The sequence below is a fragment of the Eurosta solidaginis genome, chromosome 4 (assembly GCF_040869045.1).
Source record: "Eurosta solidaginis isolate ZX-2024a chromosome 4, ASM4086904v1, whole genome shotgun sequence".
Lineage (NCBI taxonomy): Eukaryota > Metazoa > Arthropoda > Insecta > Diptera > Tephritidae > Eurosta > Eurosta solidaginis.
Genome location: NC_090322.1, coordinates 265,775,353 through 265,796,989, shown reverse-complemented (window position 1 = coordinate 265,796,989; position 21,637 = coordinate 265,775,353). Strand labels below are relative to the sequence as shown.

At 35.0% G+C, this 21,637-nt stretch overlaps 3 protein-coding genes across 4 annotated transcripts in view; 1 reads left to right on the top strand and 2 right to left on the bottom strand.

Annotated features, from left to right (window-relative positions):
* ebo (ellipsoid body open) overlaps positions 1-12,213 on the bottom strand; it is a 40,407-nt gene extending 28,194 nt beyond the window's left edge. For both annotated transcript variants that reach the window (XM_067785918.1, XM_067785919.1), the window contains exons 1-6: positions 11,979-12,213; positions 11,327-11,841; positions 10,540-10,692; positions 10,051-10,433; positions 9,781-9,974; positions 8,861-9,273 (exon numbers count right to left, since the gene is read on the bottom strand). In XM_067785918.1, coding sequence (XP_067642019.1) covers positions 8,861-9,273; positions 9,781-9,974; positions 10,051-10,433; positions 10,540-10,692; positions 11,327-11,841; positions 11,979-11,981 — 1,661 coding nt within the window. In that variant the 5' untranslated portion in view covers positions 11,982-12,213. The remainder of the gene's footprint in view (positions 1-8,860; positions 9,274-9,780; positions 9,975-10,050; positions 10,434-10,539; positions 10,693-11,326; positions 11,842-11,978) is intronic.
* Positions 12,214-15,107: 2,894 nt separating this feature from the next.
* Positions 15,108-19,101, top strand: Usp30 (ubiquitin specific protease 30). The gene is made up of 6 exons (XM_067785915.1): positions 15,108-15,556; positions 15,645-16,396; positions 16,482-16,571; positions 16,626-16,949; positions 17,047-17,261; positions 17,329-19,101. Exons 1-6 carry the CDS (start codon positions 15,475-15,477, stop codon positions 17,432-17,434), a joined length of 1,569 nt encoding a protein of 522 aa, XP_067642016.1. The 5' UTR covers positions 15,108-15,474; the 3' UTR covers positions 17,435-19,101.
* Rad17 (Rad17 checkpoint clamp loader component) lies at positions 17,301-21,056 on the bottom strand. The gene is made up of 5 exons (XM_067785917.1): positions 20,864-21,056; positions 20,186-20,802; positions 19,813-20,126; positions 19,578-19,721; positions 17,301-19,516 (listed from the first exon to the last, which is right to left on the bottom strand). The coding sequence occupies exons 1-5, from the start codon at positions 20,882-20,884 to the stop codon at positions 19,107-19,109; spliced, it is 1,506 nt and encodes a 501-aa protein (XP_067642018.1). The 5' UTR covers positions 20,885-21,056; the 3' UTR covers positions 17,301-19,106.
* Positions 21,057-21,637: the final 581 nt, after the last annotated feature.

Here is a 21,637-nt window from a genome sequence, read left to right as displayed (position 1 = left end):
ACTTCAAATACAGCAAAACAAGGCAATGCGATTTATTTTAAAATGTCCTCCAAGAACGCCAAAAATTGTAATGTTCAATAGATTAAACTGGCTTAGTATTAAACAGTCAGTTAGTTATTTCACATTGAAATTTATACAGCATCCTAGGTTAGGAATGTTACCGAATTACCTGAGTAGTAAAATACATTATAATCATGAAATCCACAATTATGGAACTAGAAATTGCAATAATATAAGACTGCCTAGAATAAGAACTGAGTTCGCCAAAAGGTCTCTTGAATATTTAGGGTATAAAATGTACAATGAGTTACCTTCTGATTTGAAAGACTGTGAAAATATTAGTAAGTTCAAAGAAAAACTGTTTTTATATTGTACGTCACTAAATGTGACATGAGTATTTATGTTAATCTCTTATTTTAACCTAAACTAGGTCTTAAAGACCGTAATAATAAATAAATAAATAAATAATCTTTGATGCTATTCACTAGAGCGTTCTTGAAATGTTTGCTAAGGGGTACCATGCATTAAAATAAGCTTATGCTTAGAGTTGCAGCGCGTCAGTTCAGCTCATGTCCCTTAATTTGTAATACATAAAGTTGGGACAAAAACCAATGAACTCGAGCTCAAGGTGATAAAAGCAGACCTGTTAAATTTGAATTAGCATTAGTAATAAATTAATTAGATGCCTATTATAATGGCCAATGATTAGTTCAACTGTTTTCCGAAAAAAACAATTACTAATTGATTACCATTAGAAAAAAATCAAAAAAAAATAATTTTTTCCGATTATTGAAAAAAATCAACAAAAAAAAAATAATCCAAATGATTACTTTTGATTTTTTTGATTATTTTTGATTTTTTTTTGATTTTTTTTTTATTTTTTTTATTTTTTTTTTTTGATATTTTTTCCGCTTTGTTGAAAGAAAAATGTTCGTTTGTTGCATGCACGGGAGAATTTCTACATACAAATACATTTTAGGATACAATAGTAAATCGTAAGCGCTTATCGAGGCGAATATATACATGCAACATATAGGGCGAATAGTATATGAGCGTTGATCTAAACATATTCTCCGGTAAGTATACACACATCTGCATATTTTACTACACTCATTTTATAAAATAATGTGGGATCGAAAACGGCGGTTTTTCTAATTACCCAGACAATATGTAAAAAAAAGTTGGATAGGTTGGCGTCCAAAAGCTTTCTTTAGCAACGACCTTTATGGTTTCATCCTTAAGTCTAGCCAATTTTGTATATCCAAAATATATATATATCCACTATTTTGGATTACGTTATGGCTAGGCACTGATTATTTTGTACATACAAGTACATCGGTGGATGAACGGTATATCGTGAGCGCTTATCTAAGCATATGGGTACATACATACTAGAGATATACGCCGCCGATAAACGCCGCCGCCGCCGTCGATTGGGGTCGTTTTTCGCCCGCCGCCGAAAGTCAAAAATATCGGCGCGGCGGCGGCGGCGTCCGGCGCGTTACTATGTTGTTGTTGTTGTTGTAGCGATTAGGTTACTCCCCGAAGGCTTTGGGGAGTGTTATCGATGTGATGGTCCTTTGTCGGATACAGATCCGATACGCTCCGGTAACACAGCACCATTAAGGTGCTGGCCCGACCATCTCGGGAACGATTTATATGGCCACATTGAACCTTCAGGCCATCCCTCCCTCCCCACCCCCAAGTTCCATGAGGAGCTTGGGGTCGCCAGAGCCTCGTCTGTTAGTGAAACGGGATTCGCCGCTCGAAGGTGAGGTTGACAATTGGGTTGGAGAAGCTATATATTACCCTACACAACCCCTTGAATCCCGGCGCGTTACTATATTTTCTACTCGTTTAAGACTGTTTATGCCATTTATTGTTCATGTCGAAAATTGGTCGGATATGGTCGAAAGTGGTATCAACGGATGCGCATAACTGCCAGTTATAAGAAACTAATTGCGAAATTTAACTCGTTCTAAAAGTTCAAAAGTTATTTACAAAAACAGGCGTTTTCGATGTCTGCTTAACACGGACTTTCCATCACCCAATTCACCAAGTTATTAAAACAAAACACTAAAAGAAAAGTTATATAATAAATTTATATGCTCACTTTGCATATTTTTTCAAAAAACTAATAATGAACAATGAATTCAAATAAAATGACCCAATGCATTTCAAATTGTTTTCAAATCCTCAAGTTGTAAAAAAACCAAAATACCCAAAAAAAGTGCCGATTTTTTTTTTTTAATATTATATTGCGATTGGCTGAAAGAATAATCGAAATCAGTGATGCAAAATCCTTTAGCAGGTTCTAGGGGCATAAATTGAAATGATTCTTACCTCAAACTTAAGTTGAGGATATATGTATTTATGAGAAGGGTTTGAAAAATCGCTTGGACTTATATTCAAACATCTGTTGTTTATTTGCGAAATTACACAATAGCGTCTGAAATTTTAATTTTGATTTTCACACTTCATCTTTCAACACCCAAGACTCCCGGTTTGACATTTCCTAAAGTTGGCGGTCCTATCCAAAACTAGTCTTTTGAAGTGAATTACATTGATTACAGCCTATCAACCAAGTTTAAATATCAAATACACGTTACGGCTCCTTTTACAAATGTGAATACGTAGGCACATATATTTACCAGGTGAGGCTCTGTCCTTCGCAAGAACACTCAAAGTGATGAAGCAAAATCTTTCCGAAGACAGTCGAACTAATGACCGAGTGTGCTACTACCCTAAAGTAGTGGACATTCGAACTAGTCTGAAAACTGCAGCTGCGCGGTCATCCATAATGAGGTGTTATATCATAAGGCCGGAAAAAAGCAGTAAACATTTTCAACTTAAAATCGGTCGACTCTCATTTTAAAATATCGTTTTGATTTAAGGAAGACTATCATTTTAAAATATCGTTTTGATTTAAGGAAGACTATTGAAATCGATGTTGTGAACACAAACATCTGCAAACTTTGGTCTACATTTTAAAAATTTTGTCCAGGGTCCTTGTAAAATTTTAATCATGCAGATGCGCCGAGGATTATACGATTTTCACCCATTACGCAATGACTTCCACTTAGATTGCTTATGATTTCGAAGGCGGCATCCTTGGCCGAATAGTCGCTCCCTAACGTTTCATGACGTTTCTCTGGTGTAGCTCGGCAGCATAGCGCGACAAAAGCATCCGTTGGAAAGTCTTCGGGGCTACACCTAGAGCGTCTGGGAAAGTGAAGTCGACAAAGGTATGAGTTCGAAGTCGCAGTCCTATAGCTTCTGCACTGGCATATGGTGTGAGGGTCAGGAGGCGTGGTAGCGACTAGCACATCGGGAATTGTAGTTCTTAAAAACAGCCGAAAACACTAGAGACGCCCTGTGCTACGAGAGTCATGAGTATTAATAGACCATTAATAGCAACCGTAAGTCGCCTTTGTGCGTGACCGCCAAGGAGCCATAAATGATTTAAAGAAATTGTATTCGCGACGATTATTAGGAGTTAACCCTAGGTGAAACTACGCTTTGCAAGAGATATGCAGACAAAAGTGTGGCTATTTTATGTATCTCTATTTCTTTTCAGCAGACGCAGCAGTACCAATTCCAAAGACCGGGGTTAGGTTCGAAGCCTCTCTGGAGTAAGTGAACGACGGACAATCCCTCCGCAAGGAGCTACTCCTGATAATTTTCGAACGGTCTGCGAGATCTTGAGGCAAAAACCACGGATCTTTCCGAAATGGCCAACACGTTGATTTCCTTAAATACATACAAACAAAACCTTTCCTAAATATTATTTTTTTGAATAGAAAAATCAAGCTTTTTTGGGGGAGGTCCTTGCCAACCTTACTGTTCCTGCGCCATAAACAGAAAAGTCATATCATGCCTATCAAACTAGCAGCTGTCAAATTTCAAATAAACTGACAGAAGCGCAGAGACGACTCAAAACGCTTATAATTCAAAATAAAACAACATCCGGCCGAACCGGATGTCACGGACAGACCGTTAACATTCAAAAAATTTAAACTTCAAAAAAAAAAATTAAACGCAAAAAAAAAAATTACCGAACCGGACACGGCCGGTTACTAAAGCTGAAATTCAAAAGAACAAAAAAAAAGCTGAAAAGTAAAAGAAAGGGAAAAGGGCGAATATAACTTGGGGGCGCCGCGGGTGTTGTTGCGACGCCCGGTGCATATCCCACCCTCAAAAACCATGGCCACCCACGCACCTAAATTTCGGTGGCCCCTTACCTGGTAACCCTGCGTGCCTTCTAAATAAATGGCGACGCCAGCATTCCCATATTATTTACAAGTTTATTTTGATTTCATTATTACTATCGTATATATGCATAAAAGAAATATTTCAAGCTATACCTATATTTATGTCACCCCCTTTTTTTTCTTGACAAGGGTTATAAGCGCTTGGTGTGAGAAAAAAAAATTGTAAATAAATGTGCTTATGAATAGTAGATATATTACATACAAAGTAAAAATTTGGTTAAATGCCCTTTTTCTTTTCATTCACAAACCTATTTTAGGGCTATAAAGTTTGGATACAAATTCCGGTAATTGGGGCCCCTTACAAAATTAATATGTTGTTGTAGTTTATTTTTGAGTTTAACAAAATATCAATTCGGTATAACGCATAGTATAATGACACTAATATATAATATGTACTAAGAAAATTGTTATAAACGCAACTAAGACTAAATTTGGGGTAAATCATACTCCTCGAAGAATTTGTTTCACATATTCAAGTAAAACGTAAGCTTTTAAATTTATAGGAAAATTAACGGAATCGTTTTACATGTTCAGGTAAAACGTGGACTTTTAAATTCATAGAAAAATTGACGACATCGTTTTACATGTTCAGGTAAAACGTGAACTTTTAAATTTATGGTAAAATTAACGAATCGTTTTACATGTTCAGGTAAAACGTGAAGTTTTAAATTTATAGTAAAACTAACGACATCGTTTTACATGTTCAGGTAAAACGTAAACTGTTTTGCATTTACCAGTCAGTGCTGGTATTGTTTTGTTTTTAGTTCAACTAAGTCTAAAAAAAAAAATGTAAAATAATAAAATGGAAGAACAAAGAAAATAATTCAGATTTGAAATGTTTCATGCATGTATATAATAATATTACTTTAATATGTATAAATTTATTTCTGACATATATTCATGTAGAATGAAGCAATTTAAGTTCCACTGCAAATTTTATGATTTGTAAGTTAAGCTCGACAATGCATTCACTTCTTGAGTTGAGGTTGATAATGAAAAAAGCAATAAAGTAGATGCCATATTAATTATTCACAATTTACACGGGCATGCTGCAGTTAGTAAGATGGCAGTAAGCAATAAAAATTTGCATGTACTTTAATTTACATTATCACTAAATTTAACAGTTTACTGATAAAGATTATAGAAAATAGTATATTTTTTGTTGATAATGTAAATTATCTGATAATGCAATTGAATTTGAATTACCAATAAAACTTTATTCCTTACCGAAACAATATCAATACCTTTTGCTCATTCCAAAAACATATCCGCAACAATTGCATTAATTAAAAAGTAATAGTAAAATTTTACTGTAACGCAAAGCAAATTTTAATACCTGAAACTTTTTTTCGTTTCACAGGCAGTACAAATTGCCTACCTATAACCATTACGATATTTTTTTTTTTTGCTTCTAAGTTAATTAAACCTCTTTACTTAACTTAACGTTACGTCTACTTTTTTTTTTTTGCATGGTATAATAAGTTAACTTTACTACAAGTGGATGCAGCTTGCTCTCCTTAACTTAGGTATATGCATGTATGTATGTATTACGTGTTAGGATTCTATACTAGGGTGATAGCCTTGAGTTTGAATATGTTTGTATATTAATAATATATGTTGTTGTAGAGTCAAAAAAAAATTTAAAGAACAAGGTTGAGGCTACAAATACGTACATATATTTAGTTCAGTATTGGAACGAACTCACCGCTTTAACCGCTGATATTCGTTGTGGCAATTGGGATGGCCGCAGGCCTATGTTCGCTGCCCTGTGACTGTTATTGTAGCTGGTATTATTGTAGCCCGTATGGTCGTAGCTGATAAGGTTGCGGCTAGTATTGTTGTAGCCGGTATGGTCGTAGCTGATAGGGTTGCGGCTAGTATTGTTGTAGCCATTATGGTCGTAGCGGATAAGGTTGCGGCTAGTATTGTTGTCGGTGGTACCGCTTGTTGTAGGTGTTAACATTAGTGGCCGCAGGCCTATGTTCGCGACCCTGCTGCAACAGGTGGTGGCGGTACGTTTTGTGGTTGTTGCGCTCGTGGTTGGCGCTAATGAAGGGGTTGGGGGAGGTACTACCGATGGTGATGCCAGTGATAATAGTAGGCGCCGTTGGTGGTGGTTGGCGCTTTGGGTCGAGGTAACCGAGTGAACCAGGTGGCGATAAAGCTTTGTGCTACCCTTCACGAGCCGGAGGACTTGGCTATTTTGACGTTGATTGCATTACGCAGCAGCGTACTGCTGGCCCTGGAGGCGGAGGTGGTGTCGGACGCTTTTCCGCAGGTGGTAGTGTTCTTCGTAAACGTAGAGGAAGGGGTTTATCTCACTAGGTGTGACTGCGAACGCCGGCCTACTTCAACTGGATCTTGTGTCCACACAACACAACCGGTGCAAGGTTTATTACCACCCAAAATAGACGCGTAGAAACGAGATTTGTCGGAAAGAACGGTTTCGGTGATTTGCGCTATCGACTCTTTCCTAGTTTCTGGACAATTACCTGCTTACGCGCACAGCCGGCGAGGATGTTTTGTGATTAGTTGAGTATCGTTGGGGATGCGCAGTGAGCAATAAGGTTACCAAAGCAGTATAGTTGAATATCGTTGAGGATGCGAAGTGAGCAATGAGGTTACTAAAGCAGTGTATTAGCGGAGCTTGACGCCTTTGCTGCTGAAGTTATGCCCCTAGATGTTATATATTCCCATTTGTATAATTGTAGGGCCGCCAAAATTTCGCTCACGCAATTTTCCACCCTTCCTCTTTTTTTCTTGCCGGAAACTCATGGCAATTTTCGCTAGTGGTCGCCCGTCTGTCTTTTTCCTTGTTTTTTTCGATACTTTTTATCGCATCTTTCGCCCCATCACTAGGTGTGTTCGCGCGGACACGCTCCCAAGTGGACCGTAACCGTAGACCGTAGCAGCAGACCGTAACAAAACTTATTAACATATGTCTATGTACATTAGGTTGCAACTTGTTTTTTAATTCCTTATGATTACGTCTAGAATCTATAAAATTTTATGGTTTGCAAAGTGAGCCATATTTTTAGTAATAACAATGGAAATTCCAAACACATTTCTTTGCCTATCACACATTATTTTTTTCGACATGGTTGGATATTTTCCAGGAATATATATGGGGTATTCCATCCCATTTCGACCAATTTTGAACCCGACCCCTTTAGAATTGGCTGAAAGTTTTTCTTCTTTTTCTAGCTTACGAAAGACGTTTTTCAGAAGTTTTTCAAATTTTTTCATCCAACTCAAAAAAAAGTTATGAATTTTTAAAAAACACCGTTTTTGTTTTCAAAATGCTATAACTTTTTCAAAAATTGACTTTCGGGATCTTTTTTTTTTAAATTTGTTTTTAATTGCACTTTTCGGAAAAAATTCAAAAAAATTTTTAAGGTTTTTTTTTGTAATTTTTCAGTTTTTCGAAATTTTTCGAATTTCGCCCTTTTTTTCTCATAAAAAACTTCAATCAATTCTGCAATCATCCCCACTAATCCCGGAGTGGGCCGAGAATTATTTTTTTTTTATTTAATTGAAAAAAAAAAACTTTAAAATTTTTTTTGTAATTTTTCCGAAAAGTACATTTAAAAACATATTAAAAAAAAAAATGATCCCAAACGGTCAATTTTTGAAAAAAGGTGTTTTTTTCAAAATGCTATAACTTTTTCAAAAAGTTCGAAAAACAAAAAGGATGCATGATTCGACATGATATTGCTATAGGGATACCTGGGAACTCGAAACATTTTCACCTAGGACAATTTTTTGACCAGGACTTTTTCGACTCCGAAAAAAAAAAATTATTATTTTCCGTCCCTGCTATTCGCCCTATATGTTGTATATATATATATATATACATTTGCCTCGATAAGCGCTTACGATTTACTATTCCATCCTAAAATGTACTGGTATGTAGAAATTATCCCGTGTATGCAACAAACGAGAATTTTTCTTTCAACAAAGCGGAAAAATAATCAAAAAAAATTAAAAAAAATCCAAAAAAAAAAATCAAAAATAATCATTACTTTTGATTATTTTTGATTTTTTTCTGATTTTTGATTACTTTTGATTATTTCCGGTTTTTTTTTCAATAATCGTAAAAAATCATGATTTCTTTAATCAATTGAAAATTAATCATTAAAAATAGAAAATAATGGCAAGTAATCATTAAATGGCGTTTAAAGAAAATAATCAATGGAACGGCTAATCATTACCATTAGTAATCATTATTTAACAGGTCTGGATAAAACTTTATTTCATTTAGTTTGTGAAACTTCAAGCTCAGCTAAGGAGAATTTCATTATTTTAAAGCTGTATTTTAATAATATGTTCATGTTTCTTCCAACGTCTTAATATGATTAATATTTATGGGCCTCTGCGCGTAAGCGACGCGAGTACCGCAAAAGATTTAATGATGTGATGTACGAGTTTTAGACATACAAAAACACCCTTTATGTCTACAACAACACCTACAATATATTTTAAACATGGTTTTGCTTTGAGCCCTCAAGTCTACTCGCTCTTGTCAACTTCTATTATGTCATCTAAAAATGTCTTAAAATTTATCTTATTTACTTGCATTTAATACTTACAAGTAATCAAAATCAGTCTGAAATGTCGATTTATCAAGGTTTAATGTTGAAATTTTATTGCTAGTAAAGAACTTGAGCAATGCCAATAGGTTTTCAGTGAGTAGCTTCAAATGACTGGTTACTTCTGCACCTACTTCGGTTGAGTTCGCATTCAATAAAGGTGATAAACGTACTACGGCCTGGCATACCGTTGACAAATCACGCAGATATTCATTGAAGGCTTGACATTTTAATTTTTTACCCAAATCATACAATTTACCATTATCGAGATCACTTTCCAAAGACAATAGATAGACATGTGGGCGTGCCCAATGGGCGGAAACTTGTGTGAAAACAGCATTAGGCCTCGATTCCGCTACAAGCGCAACACATTCAATGCATTGTGATAAAAATTGTTGCCACTCAGTTTGTGTCTATAAAATAGAAAGTAAAGATGTTTTAAAAAGAAATAAGGTACATACAGTTACATAACTAAGTATAACGAAAAAATTTCTTAGACAAGATTCAGTTAGTGTGAGTTTTAGATGTACTCCTCTTTCTCGTATAATTTAGGTGAAATAAAGGTATACATTTTAAAATTCACACCTAAGGCGTTTTTTTTTCTGAAAATAATGTCGCCCTCTTGATTTCTCTCAGCTCTCTCGTAAGTTTCGGTTCCTTTCAAAAAATATTTCCCACCAAATCAGGAAACGAGTTCGCAGTGCGCCTGGATACCTAGTTCAAAAGTTAAAGTTTGAGAATGCAACATGAGGGTAACATTTATTCCAGAAACGAAAACGCTATAACTGTGTATAGATCCTCATTAGCAGGAAAATGGAAATTTGACAGGAATAAATTATCACTTGTGTACAGACGATTGAGAAATATTCGTCTTTGTAAAATAATATAACGAGTTTGCATTGTGTTTCATATGTACATACATTTTCTTCCACCAACTCATTGTCCAATAGCTCTAACTCCGATTTATTAAATTCAAAAAGTATACGACGCATTATCTCCACAACAAGTTGATACAATATATCATTGTAACGACTTTGTTTTGAGCTTAGCACAAGTCCCTTTACAATGGGCGTCCATATTTCCAGTTTCTCCGTGAAATCAAGCGCACCATTTTCTATGAAATGAATACAGTTTACACATAGTTTCAATAAAAACAGATATAATATTTACTGGTACTACATCGTACTTACTTGAGATTGTACAACAATAAAGCGATTTAACAAATGATTCTAATAAATCATTTTGTTGTACCATTTTCGACCAATAGCGATCGGTATAGAGGCGTAGAAGTTCCCTAAACTTGTCAGCATACATCTCACTTTGTTGCTTGGTTGTATTATGTTGCTCCAAAAGGCCGTTTACGCCTGTCATCATAGTTAAAGCATGAGGTAGTGGCTTTTGCAGATACATTAGCTCATTTAACACAGATAATGCTGCCAATGAAGTTTCAGGCTGTGATGCACGCCATTGTGCTAAGTCTAAGATGCTCATAAGAAAATATTCTGATATCAACTCAGTTCGAGTCCATGAAACGAGATGTTGCACACATGAAAGTAACTCTAAGAGTGAGGATCTGCATACGAAAAAGATAGAGTTAGGTTGCTTGTATCATATATGTACGCACATAAAAGACAGTTACAAAATTTCTATAACAAAAATTTAAATTGAAGACAACATACCTGAGTTGATTGTCATTTGGCAGCGATGTAGTTAAGGAATAATCCACAAATGTATTGGGTAAGGTATGAATGTCTTTATTGTTGATATGGCAAACCGCGATTAGTAAGTATTTAGTGAGTAGGTCCAATATTTCGGGTATACACATGGATATGCTAAACATCAAACGAATTTACATTAAACATATACAAACAGACACACTACATACATATTAGAGCCTAGATCTAAACAAAGCTAAGGTACACATTTGATGTTTTTTTAAATTATGCTTCCAAGCTAAATCTCAATACAACGCGTATTGATATTGGGCATAATATATTATTCTTATACATATGTATCTGTATATATATGAAATAGTCGGTTTAAATGGCGGTGGGCGATACCGTTTAAATCATAGCACATTCTAAAGTTAGCCAGACAAAAGGTGAGACCCAAACCAAGTGCATCGATGCAATTGGATTACGTGAATTGTAAATGTTAATGGGGATCCTTAGAAAACTTGATTGAGTAATTTAAAAGTTGGTAGGCTCGTTAAGCGCTAAAATTCAACATGTAATTACGCCCAAAAATATGCTATTTTCATGCATCCATCAAGCTAATTAATGTGGGTAAGTGGATATGTGCAAAGCCCCAATATTCGACATTACCGAAAGTAAATTACTTCTGGTTATTATTGCAGATTATCATATGGGTGGCCTTGCTAATAAGCATTTATTCAACAAAGACTTTCCATGCAGAGGGAATTGAAAATTTGTGTATTTTACTTTTTTTTTTTGTTGAATGCCTTACCAAGAATGAAAATAATTCTGCCGTTCCGTTGTTACGCAGTCACGATTATTAACAACCTCCTCTGATGTAATGCGTAGCAATGTTATCCCCAATACAAATTTTTGTGAGCGAACCAATTCTAAACAGTGAACTATGTAATTGGGATGATCTTCAGGAAATTCACGTTTTCCAATCAGTGCAATTAATTGTGCGAATGTATCACGTTGTCTGCGCGGAACATTGGCCACTGATAAATTTGCGTATGTATTCCATAATGTTTCACGCAATAATATTCTATCGTTAGCAGTCAAATGATTCCAGCGACGAGAAATCCAAAGTTCTAATGTTGATGTGCCAAAGAACCAAAGATATTGATTTGCCTCAATTGAAGCAGCCACTTGCAGACTTAATTGCCATGCACTTTGTTGTCCTCTAAATGCAATTAATTCAGATTCAATTTCACGTTTGCGTGCGTTATGCGTAGCAGGTTGGTGAAATTCCTGAAGAAGTGCCTCTACCACAGACAAAGAGGAAGACTGAAAGAAAATCCATTGGTTACAAAGTACAAGTCTAAAGTAGTTAGAATATAACAGTGTACATACTAGCCGAGTTGATTTTGGGTGGGACATTACTTCATACAAAAAAGGACGGGCTGATAACGCATGTTACTCACCATTTTCTGGGATGTCACGGTCAAAAAAAATCACTCTTGCAAAAAATTACCAAATCTTTGATTTTCGCTAATGTAAAATTTTTTAATAGAAAATTTCCATAACACTTCTTCCGTTTGCTAATTTACACAAAATCTTTGTCCTTTTCACAAAAACATTGGAAAAACGAAGCTGTCAAAATTTTACAGAAAAACGATCAGCATTACGCCTATGTAAATACAAGAGCTCTGTTCTTAATCTGACAAAAGCTCAGTTATTGCTTGCATATTGTTGCCAGATGCTTGTCTTTTTGATTGTGTTTTCCGCCGTTTACACTACCAAAGAGGATAAATACAATAAGAGCCGTCACCCGTTATTTTTTTGGCATTTACTCGATGTATACTGAGAGGTAGTCGCTACTTTTTTTTTGGCGAGATGTTTATAAATGTCTTCTATACATTTACGTGGGGTATTTGTGTTTATTTTTCGACTGTATTTAATTCATTTATTTAATTCTCTTTCCAAAAATCACAGTTGCACAAGGGGCCTATACGGCATGGATAAATGCGAGACAATTAAAAATGTCCCTCTCAGAAAACATTCGGCATCAATTTTTTCAATTTCCAGCGAGATACTCGCCACAAAATAACGAGTGACGGCTCTTATTGTATTTATCCTCTTTGACACTACTTTATTTTCGTGTACTTTTTCTTGTATTTTATCTTCAATTTTTTGTCGCACTCCCTCCTAATACGGCTTCAGTACTGGTGTAAGTGTGTAAACTATATTCCAAAAAACTAACGAAATACAAGGAAAATACAATCTAGTTCATTAAAAACAAACGATCCAGTTTGTATTTCGATAGGTTTTTTTGACATTCGGTCGCTTTTTCATTATTTTTTTCTGACACATTAAAATTTTGTTTTTAGTTTGAAAATTTAGTGCATAAAAGCACAATTAAAATCAACTTTCTTGTGAAAAAAGTGAACCATTAGAGACCGAAATAATTTTCGCGTGTTATTTGCATTGTTTTTATTGTTAAAAGTGTTAATGTAAAAATAAAATGTAAAACATAAACAAAAACATGTCAAACTCACTAATTTTTGGGGAATAGTGGTCTCGCTTTTTCATGATAGAAATTGTTGTTGTGTTTTGAAGTTCCGATAAAGTTTCGTCAGTTTTTTTAGCTTGGAATCCAAGCAAAAATAAAGTAGTGTCATATATGCTTTACGCCAAGTCAAGTCAAGTCTATGCTAAGACGGCCCATACTTGACACAAAAGTCATGCGCAAATATAAAACGACGGGATTTGTGCAAATGATAATTTTGACATACACGGCTCAAAAACACTGCGCAATATTCATTTTTAAAGCAGCGCAACAAATGAAACATGTGTTTTAATTGTATAAAAAAGGCACTAATTGTATAAAAAATTACTATTTACTTTCCACAGTGCTGGTAATTCACGGTATAAGTCGAAAAACTCGCACCAGAAGCGTTTATTTTCCATTGTATTTATAAAATATATATTTTAATTGCAAGACCAACTCAACTCATTGCAGCACTGCGCAATATTCATTTTTCAACTAGCGCAACAAATGAAACATGTGTTCTAATTGCATAAAAATTATTATGTATTATTGAATTTGTGTGAATTCCTGTTACAAGCTAGAGATGGTCCTTACGCCTTCGATATTAACATTTTTAAGCAATAATTTCTGATGTTATATTATCAGGAACCACAGGTAAACTGTGTAAGATTCGCCACACACGAAGAAAAAAGCATGTGCAATATTTGCAGACATGCGTAAATATTAAAATCGTTTTGATTTTAGCGCAGTTCTCTGCGCAAATAGCGCAACCAGTGCACACACCTTTCAAATACTTGTGCAAATTGGTAATTGGCAGAAGGATACTTGAGCCGTGTAATTGGTGTATAAGTATCAGTAATGGACCCTTTACTGGTTAGCTGTGTTGGGAATCTCTGATTTATATACACCATGTTCCAATGGTACATGAACCATATACGGATCATGGTTCATTTATATGCCCTTCAAAAACCCGAGTACTCTATAAATAATGTAAGGAATACTCCTTTGGGGGTATAGGACTGCTCCAAATATAATCTGTATTCATACAAAAAATGTGCTCCAATTAACATTGCGATGTCCTAGGAGAGGAGTAGGTGATCCCACTCTCGCTTTTTTGTGAGTATTCCATAGAGTACATACGTGAGAGTACCTTCCAAAGTACTTTCATTGTAGTACTCCATGGAGCACCCACAGAGGATCATATGCCAAAGTACTAAAGAGAAATTGTGTCGGAAAGAATTATCTAAGTGAATTTAATATGAAAGTAAATGAAAAGGGGCAATACAACTTTTATATTTTATACTACGAATATTCTTTTGTTATTTAGCATTTGTGTGAATAAAGAAACTAATATAATACGCATACGCATACGCGAATAAAGAAACTAATATAATATGTATACATAAAACCAGTGCGCTGTTGCATTTTATCAGAGTTGCCAAAGTAAAATTTTATTATTAGTTATTTGCATGCAATATTTTACTTTTGGCAACTCTGTTCGATCGTCATCGTGTCGTGATCACTGTCGTTAAAAAACGAGTAATGATCGGCTGATGGTGGTCCGCAAACGCATTGCAAAGGAGTATTGTTAAAGTCATTGTGAATGATGACAAAGTGTGATCTCTTCTGCATAGACGTCAAAATTCCAAAGTGATTGGATCACCTGATTCGTATTTGACTATCGCTGTCTCATTCTGTATCTCTTTCTATCACCCGCTGAAGATAGGCGCCGCCATATTGAACAGCCTGTCAAAACGCTGAAAAGTAGCCATATTGAACAGCCTGTCAGGCAGTTGACAGATAAGAGATCACACTTTGTCATCATTCACAATGGTTAGAGTACTCCAACATGAAGAAAATGGAACACGTAATCCAACAATTTTTGCAGGGTGATTGGCTCATCTCATTAGCTGATTTTATTTATTTCATTGCATGGCCGATGGGATTGTCAAAAGAAGATGGCACACTCAAAATGAAACCAACACATTGGCAACATTTTCTTACACATACAAAACTGCTAAGTTTTATGTTTCCATTCCATACAATTCGCACCAACCCCAATACACTGATTTTGACAATTTGAACAGACATATTTTGTAGTTACAGATAAGCAAACCATAAAGTTGAACCAAACGCTTTGGTTGAACCATGATACGGATAGAGATTTAACATGCAAATGCTACAACAATGTGATCCCATATGGTTCACATTGATGTTGGATTTGCATGTTAAATATCTATTCGTATCTGGTTCATGTACCATTGCACCACCAGGATAATCAGCTGTTTCCAGTGATGCCAACCTCTGATATTTAAATTTAATATACATCTTGGGCAAGCCCAAAGTTAAAAGAGTCAGATATCGAGAAAAAATATGTGAAAAAAATATTAAAAATATAAATAAAGCTAGAGATTTCGTAAAACTAAACAATGGAAGGTGAGAAGATTTTAATGGCTGCAGGTGTAACGGTCGCAGCTGTTGTTGGAGCGTTTGTTTTTTGGGGTCCATCAGGTATTTGTTGTAATTATGTATATTGACATTCATAGAAAGCTTTCAAACTTTATTTCCGACCACTTTTCATGAATAAATATATGTATAGGTTCTTCACGTTTACGACAACGACGAGGACAAATTGCTGGATTGCACAACTTTGGGCAAACATGCTTCCTAAATACGTTACTACAAGCACTTGCTGCTTGTCCCCAATTCATTGCTTGGCTGCAGTTACATAATAATGTGAACTCCGATCGAAAGAGTCTAATAACATCCTTATTAAATACACTGGAAGTGGTTAATGGTACACACTCTACCTTGCGTGGTGATCCATATTCCCCAGGTGCAGTTTTGCGGGCATTACATGCTTTAGGATGGGCCATACCGCAAGAGGAGCACGACGCACATGAGTTATTTCATGTCATGCTATCATCGCTGGAAGAAGAAGCGCTAAGACCTAAAAAGGTTGGTTGCCTTTCAGATGCGCTGCCAACTATAGTGGGTGGTGGTAATGGAAAGCAACAACCCGAAAGACCATCAAGTGCTATGATGTCTGATTTCTTGAATGCTGATTATGATGAATCGACTAGCTTAACACGACTTGTACGTTCGGAAGCGCATACACCCGATTCACCCTCGTCAGTATGCGAACGCGAAATGGGTGGTTGTGTAACTGCTACATCGCCAACTGATATGATGGACTTTGATCCGTTATCATCTCCAGTTTTAGGAGAACGTGCTAGTCGGCCTCGCACAGCACATGTCACGAGAAATAATTACCACGAAGGTCTAAATAAAAGGGTATCTACATCATGCCGTTCGTTGGAACGTTTAAGTCGCGGTCCGGGACGAGTATCTGTACGTTTGCTATTCCAGTGTTTTGTATATTGTTAATCAAAGAAACATAGAACATTACATATTTAAATAAAAAATTTCATTTCAGATTTGGTCAGATCAAATGCCTGCTCAAGTAGCAATACCTTTTCAAGGTGCTTTGGGCACACAAATTGTTTGTAACGCTTGCGGGTTCAAGGTACTTATTGAAATAGCTAGAATATTTTTAGGCAAAATTGACATTTTTTTCTAGTCCACAGTACGTTATGATAAATTTGACAGCATAACGCTAAATTTGCCAGCACAACGTCGGTCCGGTCTTAGCTTAGGACATTTATTAAGTGAATATATAACATCTGAGGAGCTTAGTGACGTAAAATGTGAATCCTGCAACGAAGCAACAAATCATACAAAATCGCTAACATTTGCCAAACTGCCAGCTTGTCTATGTATACATATTGCTCGTACAGTATGGTTACCGACTGGTCAGATTTGCAAACGGCAAGATTATGTACATTTTCCAGAGAGTTTATCAATGGCACCATACAGTTTTGTACAACCACATTTGAATAGTCAAGTAAGTACATGCGGCTATTTCATATGACTTTTTAAAAACCTGTACATTATTTGTTTGCATATACTTTTTCTAATTTATTGCATTTTCCAACATACAGGCCGGTACACCATGGGGATCGACAATGTCACTATTTTCATCTAGTCTACCTATGAATAGTTTGGGCGGAAGTGTTAATGATTCGTATATGAGTGCATTTGGCACAATGTTTCCAAAGAATCTTTACCGGCTCTTATCTGTCGTAGTGCACTCGGGCGAGGCAAGCAGTGGTCATTTTGTAACCTATAGACGTGGAGCTTTGAGGAATGCTCATCGGTATAGTATATCAAATAAATTTTAACAAAACTGCACACATAATGCTTATAAACTTTTTATTTCCTAGTTGGTTTTACACTTCAGATACAGTTGTGCGTGAAGTTTCAATAGAAGAAGTGCTTAGTGTTCCAGCTTATTTGCTATTCTATGATCGTGGAGCCCAACGACGTTAAATCACATTTCGGCTAAGTTGGCCTAGGGTTTATTTATTTAAATAACATTCGTAATGCGAACCATACATAATTTAAGATTATTATATATACAAACTTAATAGTGTAACTGCTGTAGAACTGAATTAAAGCATTTTTTTTTTTTTTTTTTGTTATATGCTGTGATTATGTATAATGTATATTAGCATATTCTATGTGATAGTAATATTATTCTTTGATAGGAATTGTATGATCTCTGTTAAATTTAGATATGCTTTTTTAGCTTCACATCGCATACTCCGCATTTTATATAAGCGGTATTCACACTTGGTTCATTAATTCGGTTATAATTTTTTTCTTATGTGTACTTTATATAAATTGCTATTCGATAATTTTATAAAAAAAACACGCTAGCGACTTAACGAGCCAACTGTAAACTGTGCTATTGTATTTTTGTCGAAAATTCTTTTTTTATTTAATTTAGTCTCCACAGTGTCATACTTATATTTCGGTGATAATAATTGTGCTGGAACATTAAGACATACTTTTATAAACAATTAGTTATAAATTAGCAGCGTCCAAACGATTGACTATTTGAATAGAAATGTGCTGGGACCGTATGTAACTCGATTCAAAAGAAATTTCTTTCGTGTTAAATAATAAGGCCCCAAGAGTGCATTACATTTTCCTTAAAGGAAAAGAAACAGGAAAAGCATTGTAAGAAAAGCTCAAAAGAGAAGCAAGAGCACGGGTAACATGTGGTTGCTTTTCACTAATGTTTTCATGCGTCTTCTTTCCACTGTTGATTACAAAAACTAATATGTATGCGCTTACAAACTGCGAATTACTTTAAAAACATTATTTTTAAGAAATCTTTGGCGTCATAAAGGTATTTAATGCATTGAAAGTGTTCTAAGATGACAATGAAACGCCTTGCCGTTTTCTTTACTTTGAAGCGACCAAAGAGTTTATGTAAAACCGCCTTAAGTTATTGAAACATGTAGAACATAAGTTTAATAGAGTATATTCTTTGCAATTTAGGAATTTGCACCCAAATTAATAAAAGCTAAAAATAAGTTTTTACAGCTTCTACAACTGGAATTTTTTATTAAAATTTAAGTTATTAAAGCTTTTATACCTCAACATAATAATACTCGCTTCGACAAAAATTACAATACTTTGACAAAACTTAAAAAATCAAAATACATTCACGGTATGCAAGTATGCCTGATTATTAAACAATCTGTTTAAGAATTGTTTTCTGTAATATATTTTCTTTATATGAAAAACACATCACGTTATTTGACGTTAAGTGAAGACAAAAACCCGGTAAATGTATTTGTTTTTGATTTCAAAAGATCAAAAACATTTTTTTTACTATTGCGATCGTTGGGCACCTCTTCGATTTGTATTGAACCACTAAATCCGATTTCCATGGTGTTTTTTGTACAATGTAGTACATGAAAAAAAGTGTTTACTTCAAACCATCTTTACGAATGACACGAGATCGCAAACAAACAGATGAATGAAAGTATGTCCGCTTTTTGCATAATTACATATAAATAAAAAAAAAAAAAAAAAACAACAAAGCATTCAGTCTACAACATCTTTGCATAATAATATCACTTAATTAAGAAATTTATAATAAATAAGATTCTTACTGTTCTGAATAAATTTATGTTTATATATAATTTTTTTATTGATGTTTAAGTATTTTTGAGCCTCGAATGATCTTGACATAGCTGGCATAATCTGTAGCATATAAATTCATAGATATTCCTGGTAGTAAATGTTGCACGTCATTTATATCCATTTGACAACGTTTTGGTGCTCGTATCGGCATCCAGGCACTAACTGGTTTCTCATTTGCGACCATAATACTGCGTATAGCAATATTAAGCGCCATCGGTGCCAATGCTTCTTCTCGATATTCATTAATAATATTATCCGTTATACTTAGGGAATTTATCGCTTCAATTATATGCTCAATTTCGCTAAAATGTGGTAGATAGTTTGCATGCAACAAATCAATAAATCGTTTTGGTTCTGTATCAAAACTTTCACTAATGTCTTCAGGTGTATGAGTGAAATGGTTATTAGGGAGGCCTATGGAGAAACCCGTTAAAGATGCGACTAAACTATTGTTTTGATATTATGTATACATTACGTTTTGGATTAAACACACGACCTAAAGCATGCATCATAGTTACTGATTCATCGCGCCGAATCGTTTTCAATGTGGATAAATGCTTTTTAGATTTGTTTTTACTTTCGCCTGATTCCACACGCTCTAATGGTAATGCATTAGTGCCTATTTTTATTAAATATATAGAAGTAGAAGTGATTTTATTAAATATATAGAAGTAGAAGTGATTTATACTTATGTCTTTTAAGTCACTTACCTCTTAGCGAAGCGAAGTGCAAGTTAATGATCGCATTGCGAATATCCCCTTGCGCTGCATATACTATCGAATCTATAATAGCTTGGGAAGGGGCGCTATAATTGTCCGCAATTTGAGGTTCTTTCATTACATTACAACATCTTTTCAACGCTTTTTGTAGGAGTGTCGTCGCAATTGAGTTGAAACTAATATGATTAATATGAAATCTAGTTTTTATTTGATCGGTGAATAAATTATAACTAATATTTAGCGATCGACTTTTAGTATCAGTTACTATAAATATTAGCGGTGATTTTGCATACTTTGTATAGTCTCTGCAAATAGTTGAAAATATGTCACAAAAATAGTCAATTAAAAAAGTTAATATTCTTACTCCAAAATATTTTCAAAGGCTTGAATGTTGGAAAGTAGCATATTAGGAAAATCTTCAACTAATACCAGTCGCTTATGGCTTCCCATCAACGATTTGTAACGCGATGAACGAAATAAAAATGACTTAAATAGTTCTAATTGTGATCCTGAGTAATTGATTTGTTGGTCTCCCAAAGTGTTTATTGTTTCACGATCTACGGGATTGATCCACTCGTTCAGTTCATACTTAAGTGAGCCTGCAATAGCTCGTACAGCTGCAGTCTTCCCAGAACCTGATGGCCCAGTAATTAGACATAATTGGGCCGGGTGCTGTTTACGTACAGCTTCACAGTGCAAAAACCAGTCTTGTAGTTCTGCCAGTTTTTTTGGATGCACAGCCACATCTTCAGTTTTTGTAGGTTCGAATCTTTCAATCCAGTTGGAGCTATTGTTTATGCCAAGCGTTTGAGCTGATATTTCTTTTGAGAGCACTGCCTTTCTCTTTCGTGCCCTTTTTATTTCTTCTTTCCCCAAGGTTTTTTTGTCAGAAGTTTCTTTTACCTGATCATTGTTTATAGCGGCAGCTGCTTCCTCACTAACCTCAAATTTTGACTGATGAGCAAACGCTGAATTATTCCACTATATACATAAATAGGAAGTTCTATAATATATAACAATTTATTTCTATATTATGGCTTACTTTACGTGGTGCGGGCTTCATTGCTATCGCCACGTAACTATCAAAACAAATAAAGCCGTAATTTAGTTTTTTGTTTTCGTTTTGTCACTTCATGTAAATTAGAAATCATTGTTTACTATATAGTTTGGCAGCTTAAGTAGAGGTTATGTTGCGAATAGAGTGGAAGGCAGTGGACTAGGCAGTCGAATGTCATATAATGAAGGAATGATGTTCGGAGATTTTTCAAAGTTAAAAAAAAAATGATAAAGGCTTTAATATAAATAAAACTATTGTTTTAATAACAACAAAAACCCCATATATATTCTGCATACATAAATTTGTAAGGATTATCTCACTTTAAAATTTGAATTAAATAATCTAAAGTTTTGTTTTGAAACTGAGTCGAGAACTGTGCGTGTGATTGGGCGAATTTTCACCGATCAGCTGTTAGTTGCGCTACTTGGTAAAATTTACAATGTTAGAAATGGTAGTACGTTATCGATTGCGAACTGTCACAGTTCTGTTAAATAAACATTGCATGTTACTGATTACTTAAAACTTAACTTGACTTAGAAGTCTGTTGAATTTTGATTTTCTATGTAAGTTCTAAGTGACGTTAACATTTTGAGATGCCATTTGTTTGTTTCCATTTCATTTTGACATTTTGTCATACAAATTGACATTTATTTAAAAATAAATTTCACCGCTGATTATGATGCCAGATTTTTGCGCCAAGTGGAGTATAATCGTGGCTAAGTTGCCAAGTTTACGCCAAGTCAAGTCAAGTCTATGCTA